At 27.4% G+C, this 26711-nt stretch overlaps 1 protein-coding gene across 3 annotated transcripts in view; it reads right to left on the bottom strand.

Annotated features, from left to right (window-relative positions):
* Positions 1 to 5077: 5077 nt before the first annotated feature.
* The window catches only part of Coprox (oxygen-dependent coproporphyrinogen-III oxidase), a 29682-nt gene continuing 8048 nt past the window's right edge, over positions 5078 to 26711 (bottom strand). For all 3 annotated transcript variants that reach the window (XM_087157540.1, XM_087157541.1, XM_087157542.1), the window contains exons 5-13: positions 24606 to 24656; positions 24321 to 24395; positions 21573 to 21691; positions 21098 to 21167; positions 20778 to 21015; positions 17109 to 17188; positions 10862 to 10968; positions 9913 to 10015; positions 5078 to 5404 (exon numbers count right to left, since the gene is read on the bottom strand). In XM_087157540.1, coding sequence (XP_087013666.1) covers positions 5318 to 5404; positions 9913 to 10015; positions 10862 to 10968; positions 17109 to 17188; positions 20778 to 21015; positions 21098 to 21167; positions 21573 to 21691; positions 24321 to 24395; positions 24606 to 24656 — 930 coding nt within the window. In that variant the 3' untranslated portion in view covers positions 5078 to 5317. The remainder of the gene's footprint in view (positions 5405 to 9912; positions 10016 to 10861; positions 10969 to 17108; positions 17189 to 20777; positions 21016 to 21097; positions 21168 to 21572; positions 21692 to 24320; positions 24396 to 24605; positions 24657 to 26711) is intronic.

A 26711-nucleotide genomic window follows, 5' to 3' on the forward strand; every position in this document is an offset into this window, starting at 1 on the left:
ATAAGTACGATATTATCGGTTTTTGTCGCAGCTCTCGTTCTTCAATCTGTTCACGAATGAATGGCTGCCAATAGCTCCAGAGCACCCATAAAATTACCACTATGTGGAGAACCAAATACTTCCTCGGAACCTCTAAATGCTAAGCCCCTTATACCTAAAAATTTCACCACTGCAATAACCCGTTTTAGGACATTGTGATAATAGTCTGCTTCATTTCTTAATTGCTTCTGAAGCTGCTTGTCTAAAACATATCTATTTTCTTTTCGTGTCAACCACACTAACATTGATTTCTTATGTTCATTAGAATTTTCATGATTTTCTAAACAAGTTCCTATGTGTTTCCAATCAGAAAATCCGGCTGTGTACTGAGAAGGGATTTTAGAAAAAAGTTTGCAAGCCAAGCAAAAAACAGTACCAGCCCTGGTTGAAATAACATAACCAAGATATTTCCAGTGATTGACCATTTTTCATTTTCTTAGTGAAATACCTATTTGAAAATGTTCTGTTTTGTTCTTTGTATTTTTTATTGAAGCTGAATATATATTTTTCGGATCTTTATTTTGAAAATCAGTCATTTTATGTGAGAGGATGTCATTAATAAAATCATTATTTAGCAATTCTGGCCACAAGCCCACGTCAACATATTTCTCAAACTCAAACTTAATATTCTCCAAATTTCTTTCCGCCTCGGTATTACCGTCCTCTTGCTGAACACCAATATAGTTTTCACTGGGATCAGAGGGTTGCTGGTAGTCAAGACTTTGCACATTTTCATCACTTGTATTTTTTTCCTGGTGTTGCGATTTTCTGCTCCCTTCAAATAGATTCTCTTCTGATAAGATCCCTTCCTGTTCGCTTGTTAATAAATTTGTAGCTATTTCATTCTCGTTTTAATGTTCTAATTTGAAAAAAGTTTCAATTTTTGAACATTTCTTTCCTTCTTTTTCTCGATCTAGCTGTAATTTCCGTTTCTCAGCACCACTTTTATATTTTCTACCAGACATATTGTAAAATAAGACTTTGATATTTTTTCTAAAATAAACAATGAAGTTGATAATTTTCTGGTAATAAACAGGGAACGAGATAATCTATGTAATATTATTCTTCACGTCACATTTTAATACTTTGTAATGAGTTTGGCAGGAAGTCCCTCGTAATAGACGCGAAAAAATACACTGACCAAAAACAAGCGACGGGGGATTCCCCGTTCCGTTTGATAGACGAGCACATGCATGGGTTGATTGATCTCAGGGTTGCCTACCTTATAATAGTTTTATTTTAACATTAGATACTTTTTTGAATTCAAAATATCACTTATTGTTTTCAGTGGGGACTGGGGCCCTTTGCATCCACGGGGCCCTGGGCTGCAGCCCAAAAAGCCCTTAAGTAGATCCGCCCCTGATAACTGCCATAGCTGAACCAAGTTTGTTGGATAAATCGGAAACCCGACTTTCTCGATGGCAAAGGTTGACAAAAATTGTTCAATACATTTGGACTAAGTGGTCTCGCGACTATTTGAACAATTTGCAACAAAGAACAAAATGGAAGGTAGAGAAAACAAACATAATTTTAAATGCGATGGTTTTAATAAAGGAGGATAATCTTCCTGTAAATCAGTGGGTCTTGGGACGAATTTTAAAACTATTTCCTGGAACGGATGGAAAGGTTAGAGTAGCGGAGATTAAAACGAGCAAGGGAATTGTTAAACGTAGCATTACTAAATTGTGTATTTTGCCATTGGACAATTAAAAAAGATGTGTGTTAATTTTCTCATAATGTGTACCTACAGCATTTATTCAATCTTTGTAAATTTTATATTGGAATATGTTTATGTACCATTGTTATGCTAATTTGTATGTTTATTGAATATAATTCAACGGCGGGTGGATGTTCAATATCTCAGAAATATAGCGCCAACTTGGCATCTTTGTCTCAGCATCCTCGCCACCGTTTGTTGTAACCCTAATCAGTTGAAAATTAGTTGTTGATCTTATAGCATGAGCGTGCTCGTAGCACCAATCATAATAAAAATCTTTAATACAGTCCATTCTATTTTAATCATTTGTTAACAAACGAACCAGCATAGAAATCAATCAATTGGTATCGAACAGCATAATAAAGTACTGAGAAAAGGGGGTGTTTATTCACTGGATCACCAAATGATGAAAAACCAGTGAAGGAACAAATGTTCCTTTACTGGGTTTTTTCCTAAGTTAATGAAAATAAAAGATAAACTTTAATTTTCCTGCACCTTTAGTGATGTTTCGCATCAAAAGTATATTAAAAATACGAAAAAAAACTTCTAACCAGTGAGGGAACAGGCATGTTCCTTTACTGGGCATAGATTTCCCAGTGAATGAACAGTATGTGTTAATATGTTGACACTTTAATTTTCAATTGATGATTACAAAAAAAAGTTAACATTTTCAGTGTATTTATATGTTATAATTTCAAGAATAGGCTTGTTTTTAAATATTTGTATGGCTTATAAATTCATAAAGAGCATTAAAAAATAACCAAAATTAAGTGTTCTTTTACTGGATGTTCAATCACTGGTAAGAGCTGTTCCTTCACTTGGTCTTCTAACTACTTGTTATTTGAATCTCCAAAACTTTAAAGCAATATTATGTAAGTTCTCTACAATTTTTTTACATGATTTGCATTTAGTAACAAATATGTTGACACTGTCATTTAACTAAAATTACGAATTTTGAAATTAATATGATTTTTTAAAAGGCAAGCAAAGCTTAAGTGTTCCTTCACTGGTTAGTTTACCCTATTTCGAAAGTTAATTAACCTATCAAAATATAAATTAATGAAAATTTTTTGATTTAGTATTATATTTAGTTTCTTACTTAACCATAATTAATAGATGCCTATGTACTGATAATCTATATGACTGTGTGGATTTGCTATATTACAGTAAAAATGATGAACACATGATAAATGTGTTTCCCTTTTTTTAAACAAAATACTTGTGTGTTGGAATTTTATTTAAATCAAATACCGAAGTGCTAAAAAAAATCAGAATTTTTACTTAATAATATTCTATGCCCTCTATAATTAAATCAAGATAGGCATGCAATTGATACTAAAAGTATCATGTTTTTGTATCTGATACTGCTTTATTAGTTTCAGCTACTATTTTTTCATGTTATAAATAGTTAAAGATGACATATAATCAAAAATTAAGCTTAATAAGTATTTGGCCGCAGACACCCGGTGGCTGAGTCATAGTACTTTGCGCTCTTATGCCACAGGTCCTTGCTTCGATCCTCGGGCAGGGCAAGGGTGACTCAGTGGAATGATAAAACGTGTACCAAGCATGCTTGGGAACAAAACTCTGCGGGTTCCACGTTCGGCTGACCACCCAACCTGAATATCTGCTCTTGCTCCCCAGAGCCCAAGGTCAAGAAAACAGAGATGGGCACAGTAAGCTATGGACCTCAATGGGCTATTGCACCACTGAATTTAGTTTAGTATTTTTTTAGTTTAGCAAGATAAAAATTCATCATTCGTACATTGCTATAAATAAATAATTATAAAATAATGTCAGCATTTGATCAATGACAATACAAATAATGCCTGACAGATATTTATTAAAAATATCTTTTGCGTAATAACTTATTATTTTTTATGTAGGATAAAAACGGTATGAATTCTCAATTTAAAATCATTCAATAATTATTTTCCAACTTATGGAAAATATAAGTTTTTGCTTCATTTATAGAAGCCATTTTTTTCTATCATAATAGACTAATGCAAAATTCTATAGTAGGTTATAGAAATGAATCATTCTTGAACTTCTGAGAAAAACACTTATCAAGATAGAGATCATTGAGCGAATCTGCAAGCAATTTGTATTACCAGACCCAGTCTTGTCTTCACTTAAAAACTTATTTTTGAAAGCATACTATATAGCTTGAAAAAAAATTGGGTTGGGGTAAATATACCTTATGGGGTAAATTAAAATTGGGTAAATATATCTTATTTATTTGATAGTAAGAAAACAAGGCTTTAAGGAAAACTTTAAAAAAAAGTTTAAAAAAACTCTTTAGTTTACAAGAATCAGATAAGGATAATACACAAAATCAGATAATCAACATACAAAAAATGGACCTGAAATGCAAAATTTTAAATTGCAGAACTATTAAATTTGCAGTAATTCCTTACTATAAACTTACTATATTACTTACTATAAACTTGCAAATACTCTCTGTGAGATTTCAAATTATGCAAAAACTACTTTTTTATAAACAATGATATGCAATTAGCAATGTTTTATTATAAGTGAAATAACTTTGAAATTCAAGAGGAAATTGTTAAACATATATATCTTTATTATTTTCCAACAAAGGAAAGGGTATACTTTGTGCTATGTAGACTAAAGAAAAGAAAAAAAACAATGTGATTAAAAACAAAAATTTCGTTTGCGCTCTTTTGTAATAATTATTTTATTGAAAATAAATCACAGAAATAAATTTTTAAATTTATAAGAGGTCAAACATGTCTAAAGAACAAGATACATTTTAGTGAAAATAATGTTTCTTACTACGCTATATTATGCATTAAATTTATACTTTCTAACTTTACGACACAGTTACAGTTTTTCAAACCATTTATTTACGATACTCCTAAAAGCAACATTTCTTCTGTCTCTTCACTTTTTATTCGTTGTATATATTCTTTTATATTTTTGGCATTGTTTTTAATTGATTAGATAATGTTATTGAAAAACTCAATCTCATTTTTTTATTGCTACTTTTTACACAGTTGTATTAATATATTTTGCTTTGTAAAACTGGTACAATTTTAGAAAGCACTTTTGCGGACATGAATGTGTTAATTAAATTTCATGTTTTAAACAAACTAATCATTTTTATTAATTAATAAATTTTAAACTCCTAATTTATTGTCCTGTTAAAGTGTATGTGTATATAATGAAAATAAGAGGATGTAATTATTTTCATTTTGAAAAACTGCATTGCAGTACTAATTTAGGCACAGTGCAGGAAGCATTAATTTAAATAAAAAGTAAAAATTCAATCTATGAAAAAAATAACATCAAAAAACAACATAATTATAAATATAGTTCTTTATAACAAATTTTGTTCAGGAAAACAATACAAAAAATTCATCTTTACAAACTCAGTCATAATTATATTTAAGTACAATAACAAATTTTCTATTAAAATAACAAATTTTTTTCATAGATGCAACTAAATCATATTTACAATGTTCCTATTTTACAAAACATGTGTAACTTCAATTTCAAACTAACTTCAATTTTACTATTTTATAAAGTTCGAATTATTTATCATGCCCAATCGCGAGGGTTTTTCAGAACTTCTAATAATTTTGCTTCTTTTGAGTTTGGAGCAGGACTATGACAATACTGCCATTTCTAAAAAAAAAAGGAAAAAAATCATAGTTTCATTAATTCAAACACTTTGAAATAAAAAGTCATAAATTACAAATCCAAAATATAATTGAGTCGATGAGTCCGAAAACCAGTCATATCCACTTTTTTTTTCAAAATTGAGATACTTGCATTTTAGGTTTAGTTGATGCAGTTAGGGTATAAAAGTTCATTTACTACTACTTTGTACAGATTATTTTGCACAGTAAAATCTCAATTTAGTTCAAAATCATGCCATATCCTGGAGATGACCAAAAACTTGAAAATACACCATTAATGCTCATAAAATTGTTCCCATAACCTAACAATTAATTATTTAGATTATTCTTGTTATTTTGTTTATGCTTTTCATCACACAATGAGTGATTCAGATGGTAATTCTTCAGATGGTATATGCATGATAATAAAAAGGGATAAGTGTAATTATGAACTGTAAAGGAGGTAACTACAAATAATATGATACCTGATTTCAAAAGCCATTATAAGAAAAATATGTTATCAAAAAGCTCTTATGGAAAAGCAAGAAAGGAAACACAACAATTTCAGGGGTCACATTACAGCAATTTTACTTTCAAAAGCACAACATCTGGTGAAGTTGAAGTATTCATTGGTGGTTTATGTAAATTAATATTTACTCTGTATGAAAAAAACATCCTAAAAGTGGCACCATAATCAGTTAAGGATGCAGATTCCGGAAAAGTTGCCATAAACCACAAGAAAATTACTAACATCAAAAAAGTTTTTACAATAGAAATCAAATCAGTTTTTGTCTTTCTATGAAGAAATTTGTAAGTGACCCAGCACATATAGACACAATCCAAAAGATTCCTGAATCTACATAAATATCTATGAATATGTTGTCTAAGACTTCAATAAAGTCTTTCTTTCATTTCTAAAGAACAATTATTGATATTTTTGCTAGTAAAAAATAATGTATAGTATTTGTTTTAAGGTTTTGTAAAAAAAACCTGTTATCTGCAAGTTCTAACTAGTTTTTAAATTTAAAAAATTAAGCGATGTTTTGTAACCAGTCATACTTTGTTATTAAAAAATAATAATAACTCTCTGTATGAAACTGGTACTTAGGTATTCAGTTTTTTTCTTTCCTGTAAAACTAGTTTTGTTGAAGATGACTGATTTTTGAACTCATTGATTCATAAAAATATAAGCTAAAAAACAGTAAAAATGACAATGTCATAATGATCTTGGAATACATAAAAAAACTACGTGATTTCAGGAGTCCACAAAAACAAATTAATTTTATTTAGGTGATGGATAAGAGCTTCAATATGATGGTCATATTTAATAACAAGAGTAAATATTTTTTTGATTCTCTTTGCAATTCAGTTTCAAACAAGAAAATATGATCTTTTATTCTAAATTTTTCCTTAAAAGAAGAGCTTTGAAAAACACCCATACGAAACAAAAATAAATAAATCAATTTTCAACATTCAAAATTTATGGCAATCTTACTACACTAGCGCTCAAATAAAGACAAAAAAAAAAAATTTGAAGCTATTTCTCCTTCAGAATTATAATTGAACCAGAAAAATTTAATTTAGTTAAGAAAATTATTACATCAAAAAAAAACTTTTAATAAAAATTAGTTTTCGCACAATAAAGCTAAAATTATATTTTTGTCAAAAATTTATTTACTTCAAAACTTAAGCATTAACAATGCAACCCTACCTGAAGTGACACAAACTAAGCACATTCTCAACAGTAGCATTTATTGTATAGTAACATTGCTACTCCACAATAATCATCAAAGTATATTTTGAAATATTATATATTAATTTTTTAGAACAAAGATTGACTGTATTATCGTTTACACAATTTTCATAATCTTGCTTTGAACTTAAATGAAAATTAATAGTTTCAATATAATTCTGTTATTATTTTTAAATATAAATTTGATTCCGTAATTATGATTTGTCACGCTTAAAAACTAGTTTTTTTTTCCTCCCTTTTTTTTTTACAAAAAGTTATATAAATTTAAAAACATACATAAATAAGTGAAGTTTAAATTATAACAGATTTGGCAAATTAAGAATTTTGAAATAAAACATAATTATAAGCTTTCTATTTTAGTCAAGATCATTTATTATGGGCTGTAATTTAACAAGATCCCTTACTGAATGATTATATTTTTATTTAATGGTTGGTTCAATTTTAAAAAGTATTGATAAAATGTTGTCATTACAAGCATAAATAGAAATTAACAAGGAATTTTACATAAACGTGTTTAAAATTATTTTATTGAAGTAGCAAGAAAAAAAAAGTATTTGTCAATAGCCGGAAATTCCCTTCTCTTAAAACAGTATTAAAAACACTCTTTTGACCAGTATGCAGGTTAGCAATAAAAAATAACAATGTGAAGTTCACATCATAAGTCATTCCAAGAAAATTCAAATTGAAGTCACAGAGCAAAAGAGTGACAATGGTTGATATGAAATTATGAGTAGTTGGCAATTGTAATAGCAGATAATGTTGCTATGCAAACTATTGAACAGATTTTATCACTGCTTTTTCTCATGTGCTTGTTCCTAGTCAAATATTTGTGAAAGAAAAATGACAATGATACGATCCTCTACCCCTGAAAACATAGAGTTAGCCAAGAAATTGCAAAATTTTTGGTGTTAATAAGATATTTTGCCGCATTAGTATTAAACCTACTGACAATTGACAAGGCTCAATCAAAAAAAATTCAAGTTTTATTTTAATTAATTAATGTGGTGTAAAATAAGTGGTTCTTAAATAAAAATTTTTGATAATGTAATTTCTGATAATTTCGACCAACTTGGATTTAATGAGCACTCTGATTTAACAAGCAAAATGCTTGGTTTTTTCATCATAAGTGTGCTCAACTATATTAACTTCGTCTATGTTTGAAGAAAACAGAAGTTTAACCTTCCGAGCATTGAAACTCTTATTGAACAAATGAGGAAAAAACCAGTTTTTGATATAAGGTAACATGTAGCACACTCAAAGGGTTAAGAATTCAATTAAAATCTTTATGTGCAAATTAAGTAAACAAAATGCCGAGTCAATAAAAAATAGAGCAATTTTTGTTTTTACAATCATGCCGTAAGAAGAAACAATGTTCATCATATGGGGTAGCAAAACAATACATTTTGTGACAATGATCCTATTAAGTTTAAAATCAAGATGAATAAATAAGAAAAGCTCATAAACTGTTAATATCTTTAATAATTCAATTTTTTATTTTTAATTATTTTGTTAATCCGTAACTTTTATTAAACTACAACTTTTTGACACTAGTTTATGACACTAGTTATTACATTAGCATTAATTTGAAAATAAGTGTTGTTCTTATTGTGTACAAGAAAACAAATTTTACAGTATTTTATTTTTTATATATACTTTATTTTTGGCATGGTGGGTAACAGTCTAGCTTCAAGTCAGAAGAAACATTATACTAACAAATAAATTTAAATAAAATTAACCAGGCTGATATTTTAATATGATTTAACACAAAGTTGATACAATAAATATATGATAAAAAGAATTATTTTGTAAAAGATTTCTGCTTTTTATTAATTTGTTTTTGCACTCTTTTAAATTTTTATTTTATTTCTTTGCATACATTAGGCTACATTTATCAAAAAGAAATCTTACAGAAATGGTAACACTATCAAGTTAAAATACTTGTTTTTTAAACTTCAAAAAAAAAAAATAATAAAAAATAAAAAAATAGTCATACACATGCTTGTATAGCTTCAGGACAACTAAAAATATCTTTTAGTCTGAGGTATGCAACTTAAACGTATTACTCCTCAAAAATCATTAGATCAATTAAGTATGAATAATAAATCAAAAAAAAATATTCTGTCAATGTAATAACAAATGTTTTACACTAATTTACTTTTGAAAAACAATAAAATATTAAGTGAAACAAAAACCCCACTTGAATGCTTAGCAAGTACTTTTTGTAATGAGTCAAAAAAAATATCAATAAAATTATTTAAAAAAATTACTTCAGTTAGAAAGGAGAAAGTTATATTCTTTTCAGCATTTTTGTCTTAAAACTACACACTGGACTTTTTAGAAACTATGACTATCAAATCATGCGAAAATTATACTTTTCAACAGTATAAACATGTGAGCATTATATTTTTAAGTACATAAGAATACATAAAAATACATACTTTATACATAATTTTATGTCTTATGTGATATGAACTAGAATAATAATTTATCTTTATGATAATAAATAGCATTTAAAAATTAACAATTGATTCTCATTTCCTATTTTTGTAACACCTTGAAAGTAAAAATATCCAATCAATAAATATTTTATAAAAATCAACAAGAAAAAAAATTTTTTGTAAGCATACGCAACATCATTTTTTTAAAAATACACACAACTTTTTAATTCATGCTTGTAACATAATGTTATAATTGAAATTTAATAAAAATAAATGAACGAATATATTATTCATCAAAGAAAACTATTATACAAAGTAACTTACAGCAATAGATGGCAAAGACATAAGAATACTTTCATATCTGGCTCCTGGAGTCATTAAACCAAATTTAGTTCCTCTATCATAGATTAAATTGAATTCCACATATCTAAAAATAATCAAATCACTACGAATTGAAACATTGTCCAGTCACTTATATGAAGATTTTATTAAAATAAACATAACAATTAAACTACAAATTTCAACATAAATGAACGAAAAATTAATCAACAATGTTATTTTTGGCACTTTCTCAAGCTATTACTCACCAATATTAATGTTACCTTTATTAAATTATCATAAACCTAGATTAGCTGTATAAAATATAAGAACAATGGAATTCTTTCAATATTATATTTCTCAAAGAATAATAATAAACAGTGAATTCTCTCCATGTTTCTATTTGAGAAGCTGCTTGAAAAGAAAAGTCTGGAATATTTTATTCCCGATCTTTACTGATCAATCGATAATTTTGTAATTTAAAAGCCTCAACTAAAATAAGTTAAATTTTTAAATATAAGAGTTTTTTAATATGGTTGTAAGCAGTAAAAATAAGGTTTCAGAGATCTACAGTGCATTTCCTATTTTAATCACTATTATATTTACCTATTTATTGGCTTAGATTTAAAGTATTGCTTCATTGCATTAATTTGAAAGTCTTAATTATGCAAATTTCTCATACTGAATGTCTTTTTTAATTAATTGAATAACATTAAATAAATTAACAACAAATTAAACAATTAGAAAATTTTTCCTCCAGTATGTTCCAGTTAAATTTTCATCAAGAATAATAAAAAACTTAGATCATGTAAATTAATTCAAAATAGTATTTAAAAACCATTGATTTTATACAATATAAAAACAATTGTTTGAAATCATAGAATATAAAAAAATTAAGTAGAAAATAATTATAATTAATTAAAAAAAGGTACAAAATGTTTTTTTAAAAACTTACCTTCCCCTTCTTATTAATTGCCATTGTCTATCTGCATAGGAATAACCCTTATCTTTGTTCTTCTGAACAATTGGTAAATAGCTAGGAATCACATTTTGAGCACAGGTCTAAATGAACAAAACAATTTAATATATGTGCATTAAAAATACATAATAAAAAATAATTAGTTAACATTATATATGATATAATAGCATAATATGCATTATAAATGTATGATCAATAAGAAAAATGAAAATAAAATACCATTAGAAATTCTAGCTATTATCTATCACTGAACTTATTTAGCCTAATTAACCAGTTCTATGATACAAATATTTTTATAATTTCGTTTAAAGTAAAGTTGAATTATTATATAAAGCCCGAAATGATACCAACTTTGATCACAGAGAAAATACTATTATTTCTGATTGACTACTTTATAGTCACAATTAAATGTGAATATTACAGACCGCTATTATCTCTGTAAAAAAACTAAAAAAAAAGTTAATTAAAGATTAATGACTGTTCAAAAGGATTTATCAATAGAAGTAGATCAAAAAATCATGAAAAAGATTACTAATATTTACAGATAAGTACATTTTATGAACAAAATTAACTCAATATTTATACTCTTAGTTATTAAATCTTAGTTTTCGGAATGAACACAACAATGCATAGTATGTTTCTTTCAAAAAAAATATTTATACATTTTATAGATAACAGCCATGAAAAACCTAAAAAAGAAAAAAAATTAGGGTTCTATTATAAACGAATAGACATTTAATAGATATTTATGAGTAGACTTTTTCTTAAAAAACTTATGTATAAAATTTGCAATAAGATTTACAAAAAAAATTCATAACCATGGAATTCAACATGTCTCCTAATTATAAAATGTTTCTTCTTTTTTCCAAATAAAATAGTTTAAATAATCTAACTTAAAGTAAAAAACAATACAATAATCAGAACAATATGATTATATAAAAATTGTACAAAATATAATAGAGCAAAAACTACTGCATTGTTATTTCATAATATTAAAAACAAAAAAATTGTTCAGACCAACTTAATTCAATAATTTTATACAAATGTGAGTGAATTTGAGTTAATTATTTTTTTAACTGAAAATACAATTTAAACGGCTTCAAGTTTTTAAAACTTCCTTCATAGAGATAATTTCTAATTTTTTTACCAGCTGCATATTGACTGATTAAGTAATATAATGAGATAAATAATAGTTTTTTATCCAGTTTTATTCTGCACTTTCACAACTACATAGAAAAGAGAAATCAGAAATAAATATATTTGTAAATCATAATCATTATTAGGAAAAAAATTCTGATTTCTGAAGTGAAAAACTCTCACTAATTAATTAGGATAAGTTAATTTTAGGATAAGTTAAGGATATAATCTGTAGGATAATTTATTTAGGATAAGTTAACCTGAAACAATTGTTAAGGTTTTTTTCCCCCAACAAATGGTCCTGTAAGCCTAGTTTTTGTTCTGAGGCAAGATGAATTTAATCAAGTAGGAATATTCCATTCATGCAAACGTTTGAGTGAAATTTGACCAAGATTTGGCCTCTTGCCATAGTTCAAAAGTAGTCAAGAGATTCATAGCGGAAAATCAAAGTAATGATGATAGATTTGCATGGGCTTCATCAGGCTTAAATTCAATTGAGAACTACTAAGATAATTTGAAAATTGTTTAGGTAAGATGGACAGAACAACAACATGCTATAAAAGTCTGGTTTATATAATGCTATAAAAGTACAAATTAATTGGGACAGGTTAATTTTTTTTCTAGTTGTATTAGAAACACAACCTGATATCTTGTTTAGGTAAGATGGACAGGACAACATGCCATAAAATTCTGATTTATATAATGCTATAAAAGTAAAAATTAATTATGACAGGTTAATTTTTTTACAGTTGTATTAGAAACAAAACCTGATACAAATGTATAGGGTTTTATTTTTTCAACAGACGGTGCTGTAAGCTTAGTTTTTATTCTGAGGCCAGATGAATTTAATCAAATGGGATTATTCCATTCATACAAAAATTATGTAAAATTTGTTCATGATTTGGTCTCTTTTCACAGTTCAAAAGTAGTAAAGAGATTCATACTGGAAATTCAAAATAATGATGCTTGATTTATACAAGAATTCTTCTAGCCTTAATTCATTTTAGAACTTGTAAAAAAGTCAATGACGCTCAATATAATGATTTCTGTGGTCCAAACAAAACTAGACATTGTAAGGAAAGATCGCTATGCAATGAATACATAAAATTTGTGCAAATATTACTTATATTTCACAAATACAGGACTTATTTTGACAAAAACATGCCACACTTTAAATAAAATCAATTTTTTTATATCAATAAAGCAAAAGTATTATTTAATATAGTTCATTAAGGGTTGAAAATAGATTTAAATTTTTTAAATCACATATTTTAATACTGCGCATAAACTTTAGTCAGTCATTCAGGGTTTTTTCTAAATTTGGCTTCATGAGAATGTCATGGAATCAGAACAATTTGCAACAGAATATTCTAATCACATGCTCTCCCTTTAGAAAACACATCAAGATTCTTAATAATTGCAAATAAAATGTGTTAATGTCTGTTATTATTCTACCCACTTCCTTTAAAAAAAAATTATTTCCACTATATGCATTACACCAGTTAAAAGTAGACATTTTTGTTAAATAACATACATCCAGAAAATTAGCAAAACTAATATAAATAAGAATGCAAATAATAAAATGTGTTTTAACTCAAACAAACTAACTAAAAGAGTGAATACAATTTTTAAACAAGAAAAATGTGACACATGAAATTGAAGCCATTGAAAAAAAAAGTTTGACGATTATACAGGAAACTCTGATTTCTAAATGACATTGCAATAAATGCTTAATTCTCAATAATGATAAGTAATCCATATTTCACAATTCTTTGAACTACAGATTATGCCTAGGACCTCCTAGGTTTAGAATAGGTGGTCCTATCACTCACAATAAAGAATTCAAAATGTCTCATGTTTATTGAGCGACAACATCAAAAGAAATAGAGGCTTTAATCGTTTTCTGAAGACTTTTGTCACTGATAGACTCATTGTCAGTAAAAAAAATATCAATGTTGAAAGTGCAAAAATGTCTAACACCTGCTTTCAAAGTGATTTCCTGGGAATAAAAAAAATTAAACAAAGTTTTGATTGCTATATTAGAATGAATGGTTCTGTAACAGACGTTCTAACGGCCGTTAAAATAACATAATATTTAAGGAATAGCGAATGGAACTTAATGTAGCGGACTAAGAATCGGACTAATGGGAGCCGAACTGAAAAGAATAGACTGTATATTAAAAATTTGCTAGGTAAGATAGACTGGATGACTAAAATAAATGCTATTAAAATTTGGTTTCACTGTAAAAAAAATTTAGAATGCATGTACTTATCAATGTACTCAATACCTAAACCTCTTATAAAAGCTCTTAACTACAAAAGGAAGATAAGCTGCCTTCATCAGTTTAAATAAAGCATCAATTTACATCCAAATAAAATCATATTTGAATGTAGATTGATGCTATCACATAGCCTCAACAGTCATAAATATAATGTTACTCGTTAATGATACGACGATGGACTGGATGATATAAATATGAACTTTATATAACCAAAGGTTCAATTTAGAAAAAGGACATTTTTTTTTCATTTTGTTCCAAGTTATTTGTACAATATAGTAAGAAGATTTCAAATTTAAAAATAGCTTTAGTAATAGTTTTAAACTTAATCTTAAGCAAAATATTTTCTTCCAAACATATATGCTCACGGCAAAGCTAGCCATAGCATATTAACATATGCTCAACAAACAGGTTTTAAATATGCTAGTGAAATAAAGGGTTACGCTTATCATAAAATCGAAAATTAACTCATAAAGAAAATTTTCATTCAGAGTAGTATCAGAATGAATATTAATTGAAATTTATAACAATTTTTTATTGTCGATGAAAATTTTTTATAATGAGATTTGATATTATTATTTAACTTAATGCTGCAAAAAAATTAAATAACTCTTATTACTCCATACAAGAAATAATTATGAAACACTTTATATTCACATCTGATTAAGAAACTTGGTAGGCAAACGACATTGCCTATTTTTTATGCATGCAGAAATAAACCAAGCAAAATAGTTAGGGGCAAATTAGCATATCCACAGCACCCATGTAAGTGTATTAGACATTAGTGTATTAGTAAGTGTATTACTGCACCAACAGGGCCAGAAAAATTTTCTGGTCTTGAAGAAATGCTATTGGTAGAACATGGGGACTGTCCCCCAAAATAGTCTACTGGATAAACTCAATGATTATTAGTCCTATCATCACTTATGGCGCAATCGTCTGGTGGTCAAGGACTAGATTGAGCTCTGCAAGGTCTAATCTTAACAGACTACAAAGAATGGTCTGTGTAGCCCTGTCAGGCTGTCTCAGGACCACTCCTACAGCTGCTCTAGAGAGCTTACTTGGGCTTCTTCCATTGAACTTACGCATTGAAGTTGAAGCTCAGACAGGCGTAAAGCGTCTTATGTACCTTGGCCTATGGAAAGAGAATTCCAAACACTTGTCATGGGGACATCTTGTTTCACAAGTGAAGGATTTATCCTCTTTTATTATGCCTAGTGATTATATGTCACTAAGATACGCTTTTCACAAGCCCTTCAAGATCCATTTTCCTACTAGAGATGAATGGTTTAATTCTCCTCGGTGGCTTAAAGGCAAATGCCTGATATGGTACACTGATGGTTCAAAGATTGGTGCCAAATCAGGAGCAGGAATTTACTGCTCCAATGATGGTACCAAACTTCACTTTCCCCTGGGAAATTATGCCACCGTTTTTCAGGCTGAGGTCTATGCCATTATCTTGTGCTGCAAGTTATGCATAGACAAAGGATATCAAAATACGACTATCCGCATCTGTTCTGACAGTCAGGCTGCTCTCCTATCACTGTCATGGTGTAAATTCACCTCTTTGTTAGTGTGGGAATGCTTCTCGGTCCTCTGTGACCTGTCCACTCATAATAAGGTATCCCTGCATTGGGTACCAGGACATATGGGTATCGGTGGAAATGAGCTAGCTGACGAAACAGCACGGGCTGGCTCTAATGCAATTTTCTGGGGCCCTGAACCCGCGCTGGGAATTTCTCCCTCCTCATTTAGGGCAACCATATTCAAGCTCTACGGCAAGATCGCCCATGAGCAGTGGCGCGCTGCTGACGGTCAAAGACAAGCTAAGGAGCTGAATCGAGACTGTCCTAGTGTACGTCAAAAGGAGCTCTTAAAGCTTAACAGAAACAGTATAAGGAAGATCATTGGTCTTCTTACTGGCCACTGTATCCTCAGAAGACACCTAAACATTATGGGAATAGAATCAAATTCTCTTTGTCGGGGATGTCATCTAGAAGAAGAGACATCACGACACATACTCTGTGATTGTGAGGTCTATTCTGCTCAAAGATTTGAGCATTTAGGACAGCACATTGTCAATGCCTGGGAACTGCAAGATGTTCATGTAAGGTGCTTGCTGAATTTTATTTCAGCCATAGGGCTTTCATGCTAATCATGATTTTAGGGTTTGGGTACAATAAATATCTGGTCGATGTGCCCTGCTCGTCAGAGCTGCCCAACCTCTAAGTCTAAGTGTATTAGAACAATATATGTACTCTGAATGATACAAATAAACCTCTCCTAGTGACATCGCAATTTTCTATTTTCAATATTACATGTTATTCAATTAAATAAACTTGTTGTAATTTAATTTAAAAAACTTTTTATTTTATAATATATAAAACTTGCTATAAACAAAGTTATTTAATTAAACATTGATGTTTATCCTACAATTCATAAACCTCCAACAAATTTAGAAAAGAAAACATTCTTTTTTCAATTTTATAAATATATTTACAAACATTTTTATTTTCATTTATTTACTTATTTTTTTGTAGATTAGCTGAAATGTTAATTTTTACCCTAATTAATATGTTACTAAAATTAACTACAGTCCACATTAACAGTTTTCATTCCATAATGTAACGTAACATTTTGAAATAAATTATATTAGATAATTATTGTGAAAAAAATTTAATAAGTATCTCATACTAATTTCAAAAATTTTCAAAAACAATAAAAAGTTAACATTTATTGAAAAGCAAGTTAATACTTTCAATATTTTAAGATCAAAACAGTACTCAAAACTTTAGAAAGAAACTTACAGAAATAAATTTGAAGCAGCTTTCTTGATCTGGAGTATCCAGGTCATCAAAAAATATTCCCCCAACACCCCTACATTCTCCTGCAAAATATAAAAAATTAGTATGACAAATTGCTTCAAATTTCATTTTGTACAAAATGCAAACCATGGTTGGGAAATAAATTTTTTTGCACCAAGTACTTTAATATGTAATTATTATTACACTATTTACTTTTTTATTCAATGATAAATTGTTTGTTTAAATACACTACTTATTCTTATTTATTCTGCTACTTTGGCAATTCAAAGAAAAATTTCCACGGCAAACACAAATTTCTCATTGAATAATATAGAGGGAAAAAAATCTGAGTTTGAGAAAAACAATTACAAATTTCAAGCATTTTTGTTTAACAGTGATGAAAGCCTGGAAAAAAATACTTATGTAGAACTTTGCACAAAATTTTTTGTCAGAAACAGTTTCTACACTGAATAACATAGGGAAAATTGATTTTCTGAGTGGAAAAACAGCCAACATGTAAACAGATCTGAAAACAGATACAAGGCGCATCTAATATAAAAGTTAAATATTTAGCATTATTATCATATACCAAGCATAACATTACATATCACTATTATTTAATAAAAAAATAGCACATTGAATCACTTAATAAGTTATTTCCATACCGATAGTAAATAATTTATTCAAAATATGAAAAATAATTCCAAAATATTTCTAATGAAAAATGTTTCGAAAAATTTTCATATACTTTAGACCTTTCAGCATTAATTTTATCTTTTTCAAAAAAGAAATAATAAGCTACAATACTAAAAACCTCTTTTTAATCAAGTTATTTAATTACAACATAACACTTATAATTGTCCATTTTCCAGATTGGTGCATAAGATTAGTCCTTCCTACCATCAAGATCCAATCAAAATGGGAAGCAAACCTTAATTATGATAATCAGTTTATACAGACAATATTTTAAGTGACACAAAAATGTAGTTTCTCTAAGAATTGATTCCTGAATGATATGGCTGATTTCAAGACCAACAAAATATAGAAAATATGTCCCCAATAAGTCAGAAGAACTATTGAAAATTTGAATACTTTCATGTCAATTAACTTTTAGTAAATTTAGTTGGTATTATCCATAGCTCTGGGGCTGTTCAGTAAAATCCAAAAATTTTTGCATAAATTGTAAAACAAGTATAAATCCAAAAATAATTATTTATCATTACTCAAATTCAAGATGCTTGAAAAATCATATTTTGCATGAAATTATTTCAAGAATTAGCTTAAATAGTTTCAGAGACATAGGAAAATACACAGAATGAAAACTCAATATTCTGACTAGAGATCTATTGGAACTGTATCATCCAGATTATAGTAACCCCCTGCATTTTGAGACTAAAAAATTCAAATCTATCATGAAAAGTTATTTTTGTTCAGGGAAAGCCCATTCTTGAGTTCCCTGTAGCAGAATACATGGTAGCAGTAAATTTGCAGTCTAATCTTTATAAATTCAAATTTATCTGCAACCCCTAACACAATCAGATAGAGATTAGTATTGTAAAAATTTAGCTCATCAGATAAGTAGCAAAATTTGCAAAGATACTTAAAAATTATATATAAAAATTTAATGGGACAAAAACTTAATTTGAATGAGTGGCGATATTAACAAAAAAAGCAAAATAAATCCGTCCGTAATCAACTAACAGAAGGAAAAAAAGCTTTATTTACTTTTTGCTCTCTGCACGATTCTCTCAACTCTGATTAAGAATTTTGATAAGGAAAAAGTTTAGAGATATTTTAAAAAAGGCTCAGTCATTTTTAGTCAATTTTTTTCAAAAAAATTTGAGATAAAAATTAAGTTGCAGATGCTTTAATAAACTGCAGTCTCCACTGCTATTTCTGGTATCCAGTTTAATTTTGCAGCTTAGAATAGTGTCTGCAGAATTTAGTTAGCATATTTAACGCTAGCTCTGAAACCAACCATAAATATTGCATCTTATTCTGCGAAAATCTTATCATTAGGTCAAAAGTTATTAATATGTTATGATTTTTTTTCACTTGGTACATCAATTATTGAAAAGGGAATGACAAATATTACAAAAATACTTTTGAAAAACATTGATGTTAAATTTTAATTTCTAAATAACAGATATTAAAATGCACTTGTACATACATATAAAACAAAATTTAACAAAATTAATAATACATTTATAGTAAAAAATTATTTTTTAATAATAGTGTCAATACACTATAAATAAAGTGGGTAGCTATATATTTAATTTCTGAAAATGCAATGGTTAAAAGTGCAAAAAATACAAGAAAAGTTTAAAAAAAATTTAATTAAGATCTAGATTAATTAATTATGAAACATTGAAAACAGATGGAAATTCATTAGAAAATATTCAGGAAAAGTAACTACAAAACTTTCAGTCATTAATAAGTAATTTTTATGAACATTTTACAAAGTAATTACTACATAAGAACTTTAATTTTACAGTTTTAAAAAACATTAAATAACAAATATTTTATAATTATTTGCTTTAGTAAACAAGAAAGTTAAGTAAATTCATCAACAGAATTCACAGAAGAGTTATTTTCCTAAATTTCAGTGAGAGGTAAAACAAGAAAATTTTATTAACTTTAATTTTATTTTATTTTATTCATTTATTTATTAATATTTCTTCTTTTTTTTTTAGTAAATTATCCAGAAATTTTGATTTAGAGGGAAGAAAGCAACAACATAAATATTTTTAAAGTAAGTGTTCGGATTTAGTTTTCAAACATTTAAACATTATATCAAATTTTTACAGCAGTAAATAAACAAATCAATTAATTATATCAATAATTAAATTATTTTAAAAAAGGAAATAAAAATTTAAAAATAATTTCTTAAAAAAAATCCAGAATATTTATTTTAAAAATATATCTAATCATCAAATACTCATTTGGAACTCCATGACTAATAAAATAAAAGATATGATGATTTATCATTGATACAAATATTCGAATTTATAAAAAAAAATTTTATTAAATATAGTAAAAAAAGAGTCTGAAGAAATTTCAATTAAAATAATCTAAATAGAATGATTCAGCTAAGCAGAATTAAATAAATAAGATATTTTTATGATAAATTTTAAGGAAACATTTTATAATGTTCAATTTAAATTAATATTTACCTTAAATCTATAATTATTTGCATTTATTAACTTTTTATTGCTTTTAAATAATGTTACTCATTTTGTCATATTCTATGCCACAAGATAATTAAATTTGATTAACAGATTCTGGTTTATTAATTTCAAATTATTTAAATGGTAATGATTGGTAATGATTTCTCATAGTTATTCCTCAATTACATTTCACAAATATTTAAATGTAAACTTTATAAAATCAATGTATATTAGTTTAAAAATAAGAAAAAAAATAACTTGGAGTATCAAAAGTAAATAAAAACAACCCATAAAAATTAGTAACTAACATATAATAATGTAGCTATATAATGTAATGTAGGAATATAATGTAATGTAGGAATATAATGTAGCTAAATGTAATTGATATTTTTAAACGTCAACAATATTAATTTTTTAATAGGATAAGAAAAAGAAAAAAATTTCAAAAGCGATGCAAGAATAATAATAATAAAAACCATGGAGTTGCAACTGCAAGCACACATACCTCTATGCTTAATGAAAAAGTATTCATCACACCACTTTTTAAAGCGACTATAATATGACTTATCGTGTTTATCACAGCAGGATTTCAAAGTTTTATGGAAATGACGACAATCATCTTCATCCAAAATATACGGTGTCATATCAGTTCCACCACCAAACCACCAGGTGGTAGTTCCATCTCCATTGCTCACTTCAAAATAACGATAATTGAAGTGTATGGTTGGCACATTTGGATTTCTCTGAAAGGAATAAGAAAATCTGTATTAATTTGTGGTGCAGAAAAGAAAGTTCAAAATTTAAAAAAATAAAAGTTGTTTATACTGGATGTATAACAGAGCTAACTCCAGCAGCAAAGAAAGGGAGCTTATCACTATTTGCAAACTTTTTACCCCTGAAAAGAATACAAACAAATTACTTTCAACAAAAGTAAATGCTTTTTGCTTTAGTTTCAGACACTTATATAACTAAACATACAAAACTCAAGGAAAACAAAAATTATAGTAACAAAAGTAAAATATAACATCTAATTAGCCATTCCATAACCATAAAAAAATTAGCCTTAAAAATTGTACAACACTCACAGAAACAATTAGAGTTGAACTAAAACACTTAATTTATGCTTTCCCAGATTTATCTTAACTCATATTCTTAAAGTTATCTTCATTAATGCATCCCTAAAGTTATCTTAACTTAAAGTTCCCATAAACTGTAAACAAAGATAACTTGAACAGAGAAATAAAACGTACAATACACACTAATTTGTAAAAAAGGGCTTCATCCAGGTAACTTAACTTACCTAGCTCGCATCTGTTGAACGGCACCAGCTGGTAATATTCCATGCACTACAGAAATATTCACACCTGCTTTTTCAAAAACATCCCCATCATCCAAGATACAAGTTATTCCTCCACCACCCTAGAATCAATCAAATATAAATATTAAAATCGTATAATCAAATCTTCTCTTCTCATTATATTTCAAAATATAGTGCATTATGCATTGCCTCATTTTAGAAAAATAAACCAGTCTTTTCTTTATCTTACATAAATTTTAATATGCATTAAACAGGGGTGATTGTGAGCCCAACTCAAAAATCCTGAAAATTACTTGAGTAAAATCATTAATGATGCATTTCAAAAAATTAATGTCTTTATAAATTTAAATCATTGATATTTTCCTAACATGAAATTCTAAATAAATCATATGCAGCATCATTTAAATGAATAATTATGTATAAGTTTACCTTTATCTCTAATCACATTATTATTCCTCAAGAAGAAATATTTACAAATGAAAGAGATGCCAAGCATCAATTCCAGTTCTAATATTTTTAAATAAAATATGCAAACAATTTTATACATAAATGTGACTGGTGATTTCTTGAAACTTCTGGACCTTGGATTTCTGGATCACAGTTAGCGAAAAATACGGAAATCCGGATATTTTCTGGAGCACAATCATCTCTGATTAAAGGTACCCGAAGTGTTGTTCTGGAAAGTGATTACTTAGCATTTCATAATTATTAGAGAATCTAATCATAAGCCCAAACATCGTAAAGCCCATATGAATAGAAAAAATAAAATACTAATACAGTCAAACACGGTTATAGCGAACACGGTTTATAGTGAACTCCCAGATATAGTGAACGAAATGTTCGGTTCCGTGCCTTGCTATAAATGTATAATGTTATTTTTTGTGGATATAGTGAACCAAAAAAGTGAAGAAGTTGGATATAATGAACTTTTTTCTGTCTTCAACTGATTTTTTTTTTCTTGTAATAATTTTGTAATTTCTGCTTCAAAATAAATACATATACCAATGTTTAAAACCCTCTATAGAGGGGAATGTAGCGATAAGCATTTTTTCCTGTTTGCTTCTTTTATTTCACTTTCCAATCCCCAAACAAATCAAGCAAATGGTTCCAACCCAGGCATGATGATGCACCTGTAAGGTGTCAGTGGGATCAATATGCATTTTTTGTCAGAGGGAATGAGTAATTATTTATTATTGGTCGAAAGGTTGGACACTAATATGTGTTGATAATGCCCTCATTTCAACTCCTTTTTGCTCTCAGTTCTGTTAAAAGGCATGCAAACAAGTGTCTCGAATTTAACTATGGTGACCAGTAAACGTAAAACGCTCTCCATTGATAATAAAATGGGCATAATCAGAAAAATTGAATCAAGTTGATATTTGCAGGGAATATAAACTATCCAAATCTGCAATTTGTAACAAAGGGAAAAATAGGCAATTAATTATTTCTGCTCATGAAAAAATTTTCGATGGCACAAAAAAGAGTAGAGAAAAGCAAAACACAAGGATGTTGAAGAAGCATTACTGAAGTGGTTCACCATTCGAAGAAGCCGCAATCTTCCAATATCTGGACAAATGTCGATGAATTTGCTAAGCGATTTTAGGAGGCAACTTTTATGTGCTCGAATGGCAGATTAAACAGATTTAAAAAGCAGAATAACCGAAATTCACGAAAAATTATCTGAGAGTCAGGAAGTGTTTCCATATCTGATACTGATTATTGCTCATCAGCTAAAAAATACTAATTTGTTTGTTTTTTTTGCACTCAAGACGAAGAGTAATGAAAATAACACATTTTTTACTACTACATAATATTTTTAAGTCATTTATTTGTATAATGTGTAATAAAAGGGAGGAGCTTGGGAACCATTACTTAAATTGCATGCATAACGGATATAGTGGACTCCCGGTTCAGTGAACCAAAATTTCGGTCCCTTGAATGTTCACTATAGCAGGGTTTGACTGTAATAACATAGAGACAATTGGAACTCTTTAACTAACACACTTCTCTTCTCATTATATTTCAAATTATAGTACATTATGCATTGCCTCATTTTATAAAAATAAACCAGTCTTTTCTTTATCTTATATAAATTTTAAATATACCTTAAAGGTACCCAAACTGTTGTCCTGGAAAGTGATTAATTAGCATTTAATAATTATTAGAGAATCTAAATTAGCCTTAAGGTTAATAAAGTATTTAGATCAGTAGAAAAAAATATCATTAAAAAATAGCAGTTTATTACAGACACAGCATTGTGTGTAAATAAAATAATACAAAATTGTTTAATGCAGTACTATCTAACTAATTCAAAAAGTATATTTTTGTTTATATATCTTATATATTAAACCTTGAAGTTTTGACATATCTACTATAAATTTTATAAAATGAAAACTGAAGAGAATAAATTTAAATATGCAAAACATTACATAAATAAAAATGATGAAATTTTTTATAAGATGATAATCAATATATCAACTAAGGCATAATCAAGAAAGTAATCAATTTAAATAAATCAAAAATTTGAATGAAAATACTAAAACAGTCAGTGAAAACCTTTGCTGCTAAAAAAGTTTATTAATAAAAAGTAACACAAGTTTAAAAATGAATATAATAAAAAGTTGTGACTAAAAATTGGAAATTAAATTTGGTTAGCATAAAATAATATAAAACTCAGAAAGCATTTCATTATTTTAGTTTTTTTTTCTAAAGCATAAAACAAAAAGTTACTTCTGGTCTGCTCCATTTGTCAACTCTGAATTTTTGTGTATCTTCAAACTTTTCAAGAGCTTTGCAAAATTCAGCCTACAGAGGAAGCAAAATAGTTTGAATAAACGTAGATTTAACAAAAGAAACAACATATTGGAAGAAAGGAAGCAAAAGGACTTGAATAACTTTAATGGTTGATTAAAATATTTTGAAAATAATATTTAATAATTTATATTTAATAGTTTATAGTTAATAAGTTATTTTTAATAATTGTTTTTTACTCTCCAATTAATAAAAACTTCTTACCTGGACATTTAAAATCATAACTTCCATTCGACTTTTCATATCATCATTATTCTGCAAATTTTTTTTAATAATTAATTATTGATAGAAGAAATGAATAAGAAAATAAGCACATATAAAGTAAAAACTTATAAATTAAATCTATTACTTATAAATATAAACATAAATGAAAACAAATCAATGCTTAATATCAAAATAGAGGTAATACTTAATAATAAATTGAGGTCACTACGCAAACAAAGCTGTTGTAAATATTTAATCATAATAAATACTGGACAAATTTTTATAAAGCCATGTAATACTTAAAAAAAATGAGAAACTTCCCAAATTAATTTAAAATATAATTACATGTCTTACAGTTTAATGTCTATATTGAAACGAACAATTTAGTTTTGACATTCTAATAAACCTTATAAAATTGGTGCTTCCATAGAATAGCAAATGAAGCTTACTATATCAATATAAGGGTTGCTTTAATGATAGCCAATAATAAGGAGTAGACTGTATCTCAATTCACTCACCTACATCAATAAACTCTACAAACAAAATACTCCTACCTTTTTGTGCAGAAAATATTTTTTTAAATTTTCAAAATTGAACACATTTTAATTAAAACAAATTGTAAATTCATTACAACAATTTTCAAATAAGGTTTTTTTTAAAAAAATTCTTCATTACATTGGAATTATTGCAATAGAAATTTTTGTTAAAATGGTCTTTGACTGTATTCAAACAGTTTTAATGAACATTTTTTTATCTGAAATATAAAAAATTAACAGCTATTACAAAGAACTCAAGCTTTTTATTGGAGAAAAAATAACCAAAGAACATATTCCACATCAGCATTTTTATGAAATGAATCAAATATAGCAAACAGTCACTAGCATTTTAACATATACAAAATACTGTTAAAAAGCTAAGATCTTATATTTTTGTTTCATTTGTTTACATTTAGACATTGATAACCAATAGATTAGAAAAGAAAAATGAAAGAAAAGTGGTAAAAGACTTTTTTTTAAAATATATATAAGTGTTTAGTTTCTAATTCCAACTGTAACTTTTTGTATTTAGAAGTTAGCTGTATGTTGATTTTGAAATACTTTAATAAATTTAAAATAGACTTTTTTCTAAAATTAAAGTATGCATGATACATTTTTATTACCTTTATAAACTGCTATATTTTCTAAAAAATACAGACCATAGTACGTTTTTGAAAGTAAAATGTAATAATCATAATGAATGCATATCAATGTAGCACACACATAACAATCATATTCCATAATTATCCAATTTTATTTATTATGCTGCTCTAACCAATAAATTTTAAATCAAAAGAGACTTTCTTAAGCAAAATAAACTAATTTATTATTTTTAGGATGAAGAATTTATGTGACTTAATTATACTCTGAACTATTTATGAGCCGTAAAATCTTTTGTATTATCTATCTGGATCTACTTAAAAACACTTTTTGTATTAACTAAACTTAAAATTGGTTTTAAAAATGTGCCTAGACTTATTATAATGAAATAATGTATTACAAAATCAATTTTAACAAAGTTGAAGATGAACAATAAAGCATCAACAGAGAAAAATCATGCACATAAGAACACTGGTTCAAAGATGGTTTATGTTTTAAGAATTTGATTTGCTTGCAAATCTTTTAAAAAAATAGTTTTGAAAACCCTTTTGAAAAATAACAGGTCATTTAGAGGTGACCACTCAGACAACAATGTAAACCTTCAATTAATTTCTTGCAGAAAGAGTAGCATCAGTCAATAAACAAAAAATTCAAATTGTCTAGAATTTTAATTTAAATAAATGGATTACTGGCTGAATATGGATAAAGAATTGTTAATTAGTTTAGGAAAGAAGAAGCATTTCCAGAAATAAGACACTGAGTAAATATTTTACTATTGCTCCCAGTTACATATACTGCAACAACTAGAACAAGAATAGGTTCATTTTTTGCACATTGTAATTTCTGCAGTTTGATAGACCAACTGTGTGGTCACCTTCTGCAAATATGCTCAACAGTACCTAACTCAAAACATGTATCAGAAATAAAAAATAAGTGAATTATAAGTGACTTTCCAGTACTTATATCGAAA

Source organism: Parasteatoda tepidariorum, chromosome 2 (assembly GCF_982258835.1).
Source record: "Parasteatoda tepidariorum strain Cologne lab strain chromosome 2, Ptep-v5.0, whole genome shotgun sequence".
In the NCBI taxonomy this organism is placed as follows: Eukaryota; Metazoa; Arthropoda; class Arachnida; order Araneae; family Theridiidae; genus Parasteatoda; species Parasteatoda tepidariorum.